The sequence below is a fragment of the Peromyscus californicus genome, unplaced genomic scaffold (genome assembly GCF_007827085.1).
Source record: "Peromyscus californicus insignis strain IS unplaced genomic scaffold, ASM782708v3 Scaffold_22__1_contigs__length_63687245, whole genome shotgun sequence".
Lineage (NCBI taxonomy): Eukaryota > Metazoa > Chordata > Mammalia > Rodentia > Cricetidae > Peromyscus > Peromyscus californicus.
The window spans coordinates 42,203,283-42,218,450 of NW_026294525.1; the positions used below are offsets into that span (position 1 = coordinate 42,203,283).

The following is a 15,168-nucleotide window of genomic DNA, read 5'->3' on the forward strand; positions in this document are numbered from 1 at the left end:
ATAGTTAATACATAAATAATGATAGTTTTAAAAGTGGACCATAAAACTATTGAAGTGAGAAATGTGTATACATTTATGTATTTGTATACATAATATGTGTGGGTGTGTATCTATATACAAATATGTGTGTTTATATCTATATATCTACGTGTGTGCGTGCGTGCGTGCGTGCGTGCGTGTGTGTGTGTGTGTGTGTGTGTGTGTGTGTGTGTGTTTGTTTATGTGTGTTTCAATACCAAGTAATGGAAATGAAAATCAAACTTTTCCTGTGCTGGAAAAGGAACAGAAGAATGAGCTCACAAATAAAGCAGAGCTGGGGAAAAACAAACTGTCTCCTTTGCCTCTCTACGATAGGATAGGTGCATTTCCTCCTGCTAGAGACCTGAGGGTACCTTACAGCGCCATGGCATATAGGAGCTTGAAATTTTTAGAGATGACACTGAATAACTCCCCTTGCTGTGCAGTGTTGTTGACACAGATTGGTCATCCATCACCGGAAGGGCAGAGCTCATCTCTTCCGCCAATGAGAAAAAGTGTATCCGCCAATTCAGTGAGAATTACGAATGACAAGAAAAGCTTAGCTATGTGAACTACAGCCTAACTGCTGTCATTAGAGACAAAATAAACTAATGTGACTGACTGGATCCCGGTATAAATATGACTCAGATGTAGTGTACAGGGAATTAACCCAGCATCATAGAAAAGGTGATTTTATTTTAAAAGTTGCATCTGTTACTATGGTGTGGGGGACATACATGTTCTCCTGCACATGTATGGAGGTCAGGAGACAGTTTTGTGGAGTAGGCTCTCTTTCCTTCCCTTCATTTGGGTTCCAGGGTCAAGCTCAGATTCTCTGGCTTGTGCTGTGACTACCTTAACCTGCTGAACCATCTCAACACTGCCTCCCCGCTTTAAATATTAATACTTATTTTTTATTTTATTTTATGTTTTCTGTAGCAAAATTGCCACCCCAAGCGTGGTGAGCATCCAGGCTCATTTTCAAGGACTAGAGTGGTTCCTGTAGCATTTTCAGGGACTCAGCACCTGAAATGCACAAGCAAACCGGGGTGTATTAGTTGCTTCCCCTGCAAGCAGTAAAGATCAATTGTTGCTGGTCTACAGAGTGTGTATTCAATGGCAGTGACGTTTAATTTGTTCATGCTCATCTCTGAGATCTAAAGTCTACTCATATCTCAAGATTCAGCTCAAATGCCACTTCTTAAGCAGCTCGAAGTAATCTCTTCCTCTTTGGAGTGTTCATACAGTGTTTTATCTGTGCCGTTCTTCTTCCACTTAGAGCTTTGAAAACTCCTTATCAGTTATCTGTGTACACATTTTATCTCTGACACTACATGGAAAGTTCTTCAGTGTATGGTATTTCATTTTATCATTTATCCCTCTGACGGCTTCATAGTGTTCCTCACTTTATCAGAAATGATTTATTACGAGGAATGAGTGAGTCTGCAGTTGAAATAGATTACATCAATAGTATGAGATATACCAATATGCAGTGCATGGAAAACTCTAGTAATAATAGGACTCAGAAAACCTAGCTTTTCTTCCTCTCTGTCACTGTGTGATTTGTGGATGCTTTCCTTCATACTGTTCATTTCTGTGTATGGATGCTTTACTTTCTTCAGATGGATGTAGAGAATTCCAGCTAACTTCTGAATGGTACCTAACTATGCTTTTATTCACATCAACTTGCTCATACAGTGTGTCCGAGAACCAATCCAAACTTTCATTTTCTCCTTCGGCTGCACCATGCAACCCCTTTTCCGTTTATGGCAGGTGATCACAATGCTTACTTTACAAAGGAAATCTGACCTGAAAAGAGAAACCCATTCACTCAACCCCAATGTAATGTTATTCAGTAAAAGTCATCGAGTATGGTCTGCTAAAAGATCGTGAGTGTGGTACTGAGCATTGGACCCAGGAGCAAGTACTCTACCACTGAACTATGTATATTAGCCCTTAATGATTTTTAAAAGTTATTCTTTGAAAACTTCATGCATTTATAAAATGTATTTTCATCAGATCCATCGACACCCCCTCCCTCCAACTTTCTCAAGTGCCCCATTCTGTTTCCTTCCAAACATCATGTCCTCTTTTTATTATTGTAACCAATAACCCCTTGAGTCTAATTAGTGATGCCCGCATGTGCATGTGCATGGGGCTATCTAGTCAGGCATGAAGAACCTACCAGCAAGCATGTTCCCAAAAGAGAGTGACACACACACACACTCTCTCTCAGAAACCATCCACTGTCAATAATTCCTTCACTAGGAGTGGAGCTTCATCTCCCATCCCCCATTTGTGCTGGAGTTTTGATTGGCTTGATCTTGTAAAGGTCTTGTACAAGTAATCACAGTGGCTGTGAGAGGGTGTGTAAGTAGCTGTGTCTAGAAGTCAGAACATGCATATTACAGGGCTTACTAAAAGATTTCAACATGAATGTCAGGAAGGAATACAGAGCCATGCTTACATATACTTATCATACATATATATACTTATATAAGCCATTGCATGATGAAAACATATTTTAGATCACTTTTTAATGATTTATAGCTTTTTATATTTTGTTCATTTTTTGCTGTTTTGCACCAAAGAACTAATCATTTTATATACTTTTTGGTTTCATTTTCTTTTGGAGACTGGGTCTTATGTAGCCCAGGCTGGGCTTGAACTTACTGTATGTCCATAGATGACCTTAAAATCCTAATCATCTTGCCTATGCCTTCCCTGTGCTGGTATGTATGTGTCCCATCACTCCCAGTTTTTAAATGATTTTTATAGGATAAAAGTTTTTGTAAAAAGTTTCCTGTTAATTTCTTTGAAAATGTAAGTGACAGCTCCTAAAAGAACAAATTCATCAGTGTTTTCAAAATTCACATTAAAATATGTAAAAATATTGCTTTCATCAATTTTCAATTAACATGTGGTTATTATGCAGACTTTTATACATTTTTATAACTCCCTTTTCTATTGTTGTTAGCTACTGATGCAAATGTGAAGAATGAAAGTCTCTCATCTGTGCAGCAGCTTGGCATTAAAATGACTGTCAGGTATGTAGGGAAATGTTTCTCCTGTGCATTTCTAGAATTCCTCTACCTGATGGGTGCTTAATAATGTTTAACAACCAACTATTTTGTATACTTTAAATGCAGACTTTACCACTCAGAAAATAATAACGTTATCTTTGAGGATATTGGCACATGATTAAATTACCTCTGGCTATAAATCAGTTACAGTTCATTATTATTCCAAGAGCTAATTAGCGTGTTCCTTTATGACTATCAGTTTTTTTCCACCCAAAAAATTAGCGTTGCAAAAACCAGCATGCTATGGCACAATTATACATCTCCTAAAACATAATTTGTTCTAGTTGTCAGGTTCCAGTGAAGACAAACATACCTTAAGGGTAGATTGAGAAGTTCAAATGGATAAACCAAAATGGTCATAGTTTGAGTTTTTAGAACTCATATATTAATTTTCAAAAGAAGTGAGGACATTAGATCATGAACTGGATAGTAACCTCCTTTTTTTGTTCTAAACAAACTTCATTTAATACAATGTTTTTAACTGTCCCTGTAATTAGAGGGTCATCGTTTGAATCATATCTAGGAAGGCACTTGCGAGATCTATTAAACACTCGAATCTTATATAAATGCCTGTTGTGATGAAAATCATGGCATGGATTCTGGATCATCCACTTCTACCAGAGTAACTGTTTTGATTTTGTGACTCCATATACATGTTTTAATAAAAGTATGCTGTCCTGCTCCATTTCCAATGAAATGGAACCTATAGATTACATAAGCAGCCTGGCCACATATTTTAACTCAATGTAATTTCTTATTCATAGGAAGTAAATGGAAAATAATGCATAATGTAGCGTTTGGATGACTGTGACATGGTACAGCTGCCATTCTGTAGCGTTATTGCAATAATAGCAGCAACAAAACCACTAAATGCACCAGCAGTATTGCTACTAAGAAGGAGACTTCCTAAAATGCAGACCAAGTAAAGTCTTAGGAAGGTTGGAAATGGACCAAACAACACACACATTCCATGTGTCTCAAATATAGGAACTTGGATAAAACTGAATTAGTTTCAGCTAAGTATAAGTAGATGTTTGATCCATGTAAATGCCAAGGCATTTCAAGTTATGGTACAGCACTGTACTAGTCACAATCCAAAATGTACAAACCCCTCTCGATATCCAGTATTCATAGATGACCTCCACAGGTATTTCTTGACTTAACATTCCAGAAACCTAAACTCAATAATCCATGTTTTAGATTAATTTCAGGCAGACTTCTTACATTATTCTCACCTGTAGTCTACTATCATTTTGATTTCTCATTGCTCTTTTACCACCCTAGAATGTTAACACTTACTGCCGATGATCCAAACATGTTGTAACTATCAGGAATGAATATTGAGTGCTTTGCTTAATGTAGTCACCCTCGAAGTAGACTCTTGAAAACTTCAGACCCTGAGCTCTCGAGAGAAGTACACTTTGATGGATGTCTAAAGATGAATGTGCAGGGAAGTTCCTCAGAGTTTTCATTCTGTGTTTTTTTCCGGCGGTCTTTAACATAGGTATGGTAAGTTTCTCAACTTGTTAAAAGATGGTGCGGAAAGTGACCTCGCCTTGGTCTTAAAGCACTGTGAGAGATTCCTGAAACAACAGCAGTCACCGGTAACTTCTTCTCTTCATATCCTTTTTGAGTGGATTTATGCAGAACTGAGTTGTCTTCCTGTATTTCCCATGTTTTTTCATAGGATCTGTTAACATATCTGTAATAAGTAATAGCTACTCTGTGATTTGTTACAGTGTATCCTTATAGGATTTTATTCTGTGTTTTGAACAGATACTTTATATTAAATTGACTTATAATCCTTAGATTCAGTTGTACTCACGGAATCTTAAGCTGAGGGAAGTGATTTACTACATACAATTAATATCTCTTTCCAGATAGAGATCCTGAAAGTGAATATTTATGAAAATCTCTGTCTCCTAAGATAACGTCAAAGTTCCTTAACTGTTCCGCAGTGTGCCTGCAAGGGAACTACACAGGCCATGACTGGTTCGTGTCTTCTCTGTTCATCATAATGCAAGGGGATAAGGAGAAGACACTCCATTTTCTTCAGCATTTCTCCAGGCTTCTGACCTCTGCTTTCCTTTGGGTGCCAAGGCTGCATATTTCTGTAAGACTTAAAAATCTGTTTTTAAAGGAGATTTGAACCTGAGAAACACCATATTTAACTTTACTAGAGTATTATCTTGCATACACACTGTGCCCTAATAATTCTTAGTCACTGTCCTGCCTAAATGATATTAATACAACTTTTATCAAATCTGTTCTTTGACAGTTTCATACATGGATATAATGTATTAGGATTACTCTCAACTCCTCCCATCTCATGTCTCCCTTCCACTCCTGTCAACCTACCCCTTCCTTCCTTCCTTCAAGTTCCTTTCCCATATTCATAGCCTTCTGTTTTGTTTTGTTTTGATTTGTTTTGTGATGTATTGGGTTAGTTAAGGGCATCTGTGTGACCACGGGTTTGAAGTTATCCATTGCTCACCAGTGGGTGCACAATTGGAAAAATAACTGTCTTTCCTCTAGAACCCATTACTAGTGAGTAGAGCAGCAGGGGCAGGTAGCCCATAAGCCCCTTCCTGATCCCCGATTGAGCTTTGATAGGCCTGGTGTTGTGTCGGCCTGGTGAAGGCAATCACAATGCCTGTGAGATGTTGATGGCAGTGACTGTGTCATGAACAGAAAACTGCCATCACCTCGGTTTCTGGCTCCTACAATTCTTTAAGCCCTGTCTGTCTTCTGTGATACTTCCTGAACTGTAGAGAGAGTGGTATAAATGTCCTCTTATGGTTAACCACTCAGTCATCACATCTTCTCTGTGTGATAAATAGCTATAAATCTCTCAATTCACCAATCATTGCAAAGAAGAGATTCTCGGATGAAGGCTGAGATACTATTAAGAATAGTATTTTTCTATGGGTATAAACATAAATATTTAGAAATCAGTTTCGTACTACTGTCAGTTTAGCCAAACAGCAGTAGTAAATTCCTCCTGGGGATTGTACCAGGTTTGAATTACCCTCAGGTGGATCAGGCCTTGAACACAATCAGAGAGTGGTTGACTACCCTTATAACAGTTGTGCCACTATAGCACTAGTGGGCACGTGTTACCTGGCAGGTTAGTATTAGGTTTTGTAGAGTTCCTGGATGGGTAAGACTAGATGCCTCTTATCCTCCAGCAGCCCACGTAACACTTCGCCAGAATATGAAAAGCAACCTCCTTGAGCATATTTATATTAGTTCCTTTGAATTTTATGTCTCAAATTTCAACTAAGTTGTTCTTATTTTGAGCAATTACTATGGGATTGTACCATTTTGAAAGGACATACTGTCTTGGTTTTCATATTATTTGTGTGTTTGTGATGAGACCTGTGCATCTGGAGTTGGGTTATTGGTTGTATCTTTTGATATGACTTTCTGGCTCACTCGTGGGGAATAGGCATTTGATCCGTATTGACTGTTACCCTGACTTGGAAGGTTTTGGGTCAGCTAGGAAATACTTAAAGCTCAGTCTTGTAGCCACTTGGTGCTGACTCATGTGGAATTTAATGTGATACCCATTCAGCCAGGGAAGAACATAGCTTCCAACTTCACCAGCAGGTTCTCTCCGGGGTGAGTAGTTAATCAGCAAGTGTCCTGATTCAACAGGATTTAGGGTACCACTAGGTAAATCTGTAACGCCACTTCATATCGGGTAAGCAGATGCTCTAAGACAAGTCTTTAGATGATGATGGGTGCCCAAGAGATGGAGCTGAGGGAAAGATGATGGTTTGAGAGGATCTTAGATTGTTCCTGCAGAGCTAGCAGGGAATTTGATGCGGGTCTTCAGATGGTGGGATTGGAATGCCCTAGGGAGAGGAAGGGGAAGGCTCGGTTGGCAATTCGGGCAGAGGAGTTCCAGGGTAGGTAGTGTGGTTTGGGTGCCCAAAGGAGAAGGAGGAGTGAGAGTTCTTACCAATAATGTGTGGGAGTTTGGAGCTTCCACCTATGGAGAATGAGATCTTCCATAGGTAGAAGAGGGTTGTAGTCCAAAGTCGGAGGCCTACACTTTGCAAAAGCCAGCAGAGTCCTGGGATGGCCTGAATGCTTTTCAATGGATTCTCTTTGAAAATATAGACTTGACCTTTTCTCTATAAGGTTATCTTACGTAATGATAATGGAGTGAGAGATATTTAATCACAGAAGCATTTTCATGAAATAGAAATATAATAAGCTGAAAGTCTAAACTTAAAGTTGTCATCATTATACATTGTTTAGTGATAAATAATGGACATAAAGGTTTTGAATATGGTTTTGAATATGTTTTAGTGTTGCTTTGTAAGAAGCTCTTGATTGTTAGGCTATAGTATAGTATAAGAAAAGCATTTCATGATAGAAATTGTAATCACATTTTATGGAAGAGAAAACCTGTATGTATGCATTTTAGAAACCTATACTGAGGACTTACTGATATGTTACTATTATTATTATAATTATTATTGTCATTGTTACTTTATGGTACTGGGTCTTCAGCTCTAGATGTGTGCACACCAGGCAAGCGCTCTGCTACTGAGCTATTAATACCCCCAGGCCTTGGAAGTAGTGCGTTTTGAAAGAATTTGCTATCCTTTTGAGATCTCAGAGATTACATTAGAGAAAAGCACATTACTCTGTGTTTTTGTTTATTTATTTATTGCATTTTGTTAAGATCTTCAACTGGGAGAAAATAAATATGGCATCAGTTCTGCTAAACTTCCTGGTAATTTCTCATGACATACTATATGTTGACAAATAAATATTTCGGCAAGAATAAGCTGAGAGCTATGCTTATGAAGTTAGATGGCAGCATTTATTAAGTGTCATTATGTGTAAGCATGTATGTATTTTATATATGTACATGTGTAATTAAATACTCATTTATGAACATATCTACAGAGATCTTGCTTTTATATATATATATATATATATATATATATATATATATACTGCATAATGAAAGTAAAATCAAAGCCTTATGAAATAAATACTGGAATTTAATAATTTTTTGCTTGAAATATTGTCATGTAGATAGTGACAAGATTGTTCAGTTAGCATTCTTCACCATAATAGAAAAATTTGTTCACATCCACAGCAGTAGGAAACAATAAATAGCTGCTTTTTTCTGCAATCTATGACACTCTTTTCTTACTGGTGCAGTGAATTAGAACTCTAAATTATAATTGAAAATTTAAAAGATCTCTCATTTCCACTCTTCTATTTCAACATATAATTTCTAAAACATTTTGGTAATGGATTTTGGGTTAAATAATTTATTTTCTTGTCAAACATTTTAAATGTTTACCTGTGTGTGTGCATGAGAGAGACTCACACACAGAGAGAGAAGGATTGGGGGGAGAGAATAGGAGCCCAGGGAGCATGGTGTGAGCACACCTGCTCATCACACACATGCAGAGGACAACTCTTAGAAGTCAGTTCTTGACTTCTACCTTGTTGAAGCAGGGTCTCTTGTTTCTACTGTTGACTGCCTTACTCCAGGCTAGCACCTGTGAGTTTCTGGGAGGTTTTTCAGTGTCTGCCTCTTTCACTGCAACTGTGTAGTGGGAAGTGGGATGCAATTAGGAACTGAACTTAGGTCCTCTGCAAGGGTAGTGTGTACTCTTAACTACAGAGCCATCTCTCCAGCCGCTAATGTATCATGGTTAAGCATGATTTCCTAAAGTTGCCTTTCTTTGAGCCTGTGAACTTTTTAGTAGCATGCATTTTAGTTTTCATAAATGCAGCAATGCTTCGCCTTCCCATAAAGTTGAAAAGAAGCAAGATTCTAGCAAGTTTGATTGTGTTCAGTTTACTGTTGGGATGTCAGTTAATATGGACTACACAGTTCTGTGTATAGAGTGGAGAGCTGTTACTGGAATCCATAGTCTCAGATTCAGCCCTGTGTAAACTTGTACCCTTTCTGCTTGCTCACCAGTACAGCCAGTGAATCTTTCTTCATCCCCATCTTTCTGCATTGCTGTTTTCTTCAGTGTGAACACAACATGTTGACTATTTCATTACCAGCCTGACAGACTAGTGGTTCTTTGTAAACGGCATTCTACTAATTCTCTTTTAGAAGTTCTATCAAGGAATATTAATTAATTGTTAATGTCCGAGTAGCCCCATTCCATAGTATAAATTCTTTTTACTTTAATAATCTTTTGGATTGTTTCCTCTATGCCATTTGTCTTGGGATGGTGCCTTCAATTATAGTTTTAATGCATTATTTACAAAATAAGACTTTTTTTATTTGCTTCATTTTCTCAAACATTGTGTCAGTATTTTCTGTGTAGGTTGATAAAATGAGAAAGTCTTTAGTTTTGTGACACTTTATTAGCTGTTAGTAGCACAATGTGCTTGCTTTCTTTAGCTCAAACTTACATTGTTGACATGTCCCTCAAAAGAGAAAAATCAACCTGAGTTGGTCAGGGAAGCCCCACAGGGTACCAAAACAGTAAAGGCTATTACCATCCTTCTCAGTTGGCTTCCAAAACTAGTTGATATGACCCTACTGTTTAAGATTCCAGTTATCTTCATTGCAAGACACAGAGACATCAAACTTGATGTGAGATTAAAGCTTCCTCCCTTACAGCTAGCTTTCATCCTTATGGAAGGTGTCATGCAGGATTCCAGAGAGTGCGGGGGGGGGGGGGGGGGGGGGATGCATCAATGGTTTCAGTCAGCTGGGACTCCTACAAACTATAACACCAATCTGCCAGGCACGATGTGCCCAGTAGTTCAAAAATGTCACAACTCTTATTGGGGTAATCAACTGCTCGATAATACGATTCAAGACCTGCCCCACAGGAGAGTATACTATACACACCTGGTACCACAAACTTGATCAAAACTTCATGGTTATTAGAAGGTCTGAGGCTCTAACAAGGGACTTACAACTGCTTCTTAGCTCAATCAACATGGTGTAAACTGCTTTCTAAATATATATGTTAATACTGTAGAAAATGTTCCTTTTAGTCTAATCAGGGAAAGTTCTGTTTGCAATAATGATGGTTAATGAAGAATCTCATGGCTGCTTAACATGCAGAGAATATTTGATGGCTGAGTGGTTAGCCCTAAGCAGGAGCCTCCCTCTAAGGCTCAGGATAGTTGATGTCATAGTGGGTAGGAAGAATGGACGAGCCAGGAGACAGAGGGAAGGGCATGCAGTCTTCTGTCCATGACACTGTCATTGGTGTCAGGATGTCACAAGCAGCTGGAGCTGCCTTTACTGGCCCTGCACAAGATTAACCCTGGATCAGGGAGGAATTCCCGGGATCCTACTTCCCTCAGCTAAACTACTGGCTATGAGTTAATTCTAGAGAAGGGGCAACCATAGCCATCAGTTGCTTACCCACCAGTAAGGCCACAGGTTCGAAACTCATGGTCACACAGACTGCCCTGGTTAAATTGAGTGGTTCACACACCAAAACAAGGGTATGAATACTGGAAAGGGACTTGAAGGGAAAGTGGGGCTAATGGTCATGAGAGGGGACAGAAAAGGATGTAAGGTGAGAGTAACACACACAGCACATGTAACACTATCAAAGAAAATATTTAATAAAAATTGTAATCTAAAAAAATTATCATCCAGTTCCACCATCTTTGCTCTCCTCATTGCTACGTTCTAGTTTTTACTTTTTCCCGTAGTGTTTACCCTCTGCTAATGCATTATTTACTCCATACGTTATCCCTCATCTACATACCTTGTTACTAGCTCTAGGGAGACAGCTTTCTGTTCTGTTCACCAATACAGCTCCCTTTGTTCATGAACTATAGTATAACCTCTTTTAACTACTCCATAAACAGGTTGTGTGTGAATTAATATTTAAATTGGAATATGTTTGGGACAGTAGGCTTTTATTACTTTAGAAAAAAAATTACTGAAAAAAAAAAAGTTTGATTCCCTGCCTTCCTAGGAGTGTTACAGCCGGGCTTAGTGGCTCAGGCCTTTAATCCCAGCACTTGGGAGGCAGGGCAAGTGGATCTCTGTGAGTTCGGGGCCAGATTGGACTACAAAGCAAGTTCCAGGATGGACAGCAAGGGCTACACAGAGAAACCCTATCTCAATCCCCCTGAAAAAAAAAAAGAATATTATAAATAAATTAGATCAAAAAAGTTTTTTTTAAATAAGCCCAACATAAGCAAAACAAGAAATAAACTCAATTGTTAATGGAAACAATAAGTAGCTCTCAGAATTTTATAAAGTATAGCTATTAGTTTAAAGTAATTTAAAATTTTTACCCATTGAGGTTATTTAGACTAGAAGATTCCTTTAATTGACTTAAATTATCTTCAAGTATTACAAGAAAAACTTTAAATCATAATACAATAATTCTTCAGGGAATTTCTCAGAAAATCAAGCTAAATATTATGCTTGCTGCCTCTGTTAGTAGAAGTTATGAAAAGGACAATTGAAGTAAGAAGCATTAACTTATATGCATTTACAAACTTAACTCCACTGATGTTAAACCAACCTAAAGCAGTACTCAGATGAAGAGGTACAGTCCAACAGGAAGGTGGCGGACAGCAGCTGTATAGTATAACTCTACCTCAGATGCAGTGGTACAGTCCATCAGGAAGGTGGTGGACAGAGTTATAGAGTATCACTCTACCTCAGATGCAGTGGTATAGTCCAACCAGAAGGTGATGGACAGATGCTGTATAGTATAACTGCACATGGGCTTCATTTGTCCCTGTTAAATACTTTGTGTTGAAAAAAAATTACAGTGTTAAAAATACTGATGGAATTTAAACACATCTACAATGACAAGCATATTGTAAGAGTGTACCCATAACCCATTTGTGGGGCTACTGCAAAAATGAGCCATACAAAACACATTCGCTTGTATATGAATTTCAGTGTTCTACATATTTGAAAACTCCATTTCCTGTTCTCCTGAAAGGGGAAATATTTATGTTTTATGGTATCATAGTGCCAAAGTTTTGAGAAATCCTTAAATTTTCTCTATTCCTTTCCATTTTGTGCAAATTAACAAACAAACAATATTGCTGCAAAGCTTGGCTGATCCTCTGCCTGTGGAGACTTAGATAAGGAGTGGGATGAGCTACATTGGATCAGTCTGTGCTGGATTGGAAAGTTTCAAACCTTTTAAATACAGTCTTCCTACTTACTTTCCTTTGCAACACAGAACTCATTTTTTTTTTTTTTATCATTTCAGGAATAAAATGACTCATCAGAATTACTTAAGGTGAAAGTCAAAAACTAAGACTGCTCTGCTCCATTTTTAAGTGTATATCTTTTATTTTAACCACTAGCATATAGTATTCTAAAGTTATTTTTCAGGTCTTTGTTTCATAGCCTATCATATTCTAGTATCTTCTAAGCCATTGGTTTACTGATTTTATTTTTTTAATTAGCCTAGTTCCTACATTTGTATGACCTTAAATGCCATTTGCCTTTGTGTTCTCTGAGTATTAAAGCATTGATATTATTTGGGGTGTCATATTTGAACAAAATACACAAAATTCTGAAAGTATAAATTGTAGTTTGATGGTTCACAAGACCTTCTGTCATGTTCATATGAGCTATCTGTTGCTCTTGTTCTGGCTTTATAAATACCATTTATAGATTGGAGTGATGATATGCAAATAACAGACAAGCTAGAAGATATTAATTATAAGTGAGTTTTCTGTAATAACAACTATAGTCATTAGAATATTTAGTCAATATTACATATGGCAAGTTTGGTATCAGGAGCTGGTTGGTTATCAAAAGTGTGATTTAAGGTTCTTTTGACAGTATATGATTCATGAGAATAGAGGAACTCTTGTCTCATCTTTGGGACTCCATTACATGTTAATGGCTTGTTTTCTTTGACAGCATAATTAATGTCTACTGTCTTCATCTCTTCATAGACTTGTTCTAAAGGTATTTCTGCCACAACATAGAACAACAATGTTGTTTAAAAATTAGGTCCAGTACATTCTTTTCTTAAACTGCCTATGGACATATTGTAGAACATTAGTAAGTTCACACTGAAAATATAAATGTGTAAGTTAACCTTTGCTTTTTATGTTTGTTAGATTTATTCATTATATAAATAGTGAACCACATTTTGTGTTTGACAAGCGATAAATCAATGGCTATTAATTCATACTCTGCATTATATTGAATTACCTAATGGAAAGTATTCTCCTTGTTCTCTATATAAAAGTGACCTAATATTCCACTTAATGTGCTATGTCTTCATCAATATTTAAGCATTTTTATGTGCAATATCTCCTAGAGAACCTGCCATAAAACACAGTATTTGTACTGATTTATTCCTACAACTATAAATTTCTGTAATTTGAGAGAATAATGAATCATTTGTGATAAGTGGCAAAAAATGAAAATCACTGTTAAACCCATGGAGTGATTTCAGAAACTTCATTACATAAGCCTAACTAAATCCTCACATCATAACAACAAGTCCAAAATGGTATCCACATATTTTAACTCTTAATGTAATTTTATGAGTTCTATTTGTTTTATCTAAAAGCAAGAATTTCTATTTTTAAAAATTTAAATAAGATTTTTTGGAAAAAACAGTTGAGCTATAAGGTAAAGTTAAGCCAATAAAATTTCTTTTGGCCAGCTCTTAATTATGTAGTCTTCAAGGCTGAGTGTCAACTTTGCTTGATCTAATTGCTATTAAATAGTTTTCTTGACACAATTACATCTTCAAGATTTTTTATCCTTTGCTATAAATGATGATTTTGTGTTGATATTGAATTTATAGTCATAACAAATAAATACTCTCAATCTTTCATAATCATAAGAACTATTTTTTTAATCAAAGCTGAGAATTGAGCTTTGCTCCTCATGTACATTAGGTCAGAACACTACACTATACTACATTCCCAACCCTAAAACTAAATTTTTAGAATGATCGACATTATAAGCACACTGCTAAAAAACCTGTTTGTATATATAGATACAAATGTATATACACATACATGATTTAGTATAATATATATATATATATATATAAAATTTCATGAAAATTGGTGATGGAATGTAGAAATATACATACAATGTAATAAAATTAACTTTAAAATTGTATCAATAAACCAAAATCAATGGTAATGTAAAGATTATATGTAAGATTATATTATATGTAAGATTAATAGTTATTTTTTTGGATGAAAGTAGATCATTTCTATCTCATATCCCCCTTTTCTTCTTTTAGAAAGAGATTGACTATGACCAATAACAATTTATAACCAACACCCCTAAAAAAGACAAACATCCATAATCCATTTTTTGGGAGTGTGGGTGTAGTTTTCTAGGCTACTTCCTGTTGATTGGGGATGCTGGTAATCTTATGGGTACCCAAAGAAAATTTAGGATTATGGTCAAATCCTGACTGGACTAGTCTCTGAGCTGGATCATTTCAGCCAGTAGCCTTGAAGCCTTTCTGGATGCAGAACTCAGAGGAAACTGCAACAGAGGTGCTCTGAAATGTTCCATCATCTGGGCCATCTATTCCTATTGGAGATTTTTTAGGGAATCTCGTTTAATTGAACCATAATAACCTGAAAGCAATCCATAGGTTCTCATCCTCTGTGGAAACAAAAGCAGAACCTATTTTCCAAAGCAACACATCCTTAGACTCAAATTTTAAAGTCAAGATTCCTTTAAAATATACATATTGGTTCAACTTCGTAGAGCCTACAATCAAATGTCTCTCTGCGTTTAAAAAAAATCATAAAGACAACACAATAATATGCAGTATCCAGACTCTCTGTGTAATTTCCATCTTTACATGGCTTGTTATATTTTTTATTACTCTATTTCTTTCTTAAGGTTTTTTTTTCCTACTCATTTTCTTTTCTCTCTCAAGCCTACGTGTATTTTTAAATACACTGTAACCTGTTTATAATTTTTTTCCTTCTGAATCTGTTCTTATTGTGTATCTGTAATCATTTTCTGACCGGGAGAAATTGTAAACTGTTAAGCTGCATGGCTAGGACAAAAGTGGCAGCAGCCTTGGCTGCTGGCTCCACCAGGTTCGGCTTTTCAACATGTTGCAGATGCCAG

General features: G+C 36.7%; 1 protein-coding gene across 3 annotated transcripts in view; it reads left to right on the plus strand.

Annotated features, from left to right (window-relative positions):
• Positions 1-15,168, plus strand: part of Tbc1d32 (TBC1 domain family member 32) — a 228,459-nt gene that overhangs the window by 192,256 nt on the left and 21,035 nt on the right. For all 3 annotated transcript variants that reach the window (XM_052751314.1, XM_052751315.1, XM_052751316.1), the window contains 3 exons: positions 2,996-3,065; positions 4,606-4,721; positions 5,060-5,214. In XM_052751314.1, the coding sequence (XP_052607274.1) occupies positions 2,996-3,065; positions 4,606-4,721; positions 5,060-5,214 (341 nt within the window). The remainder of the gene's footprint in view (positions 1-2,995; positions 3,066-4,605; positions 4,722-5,059; positions 5,215-15,168) is intronic.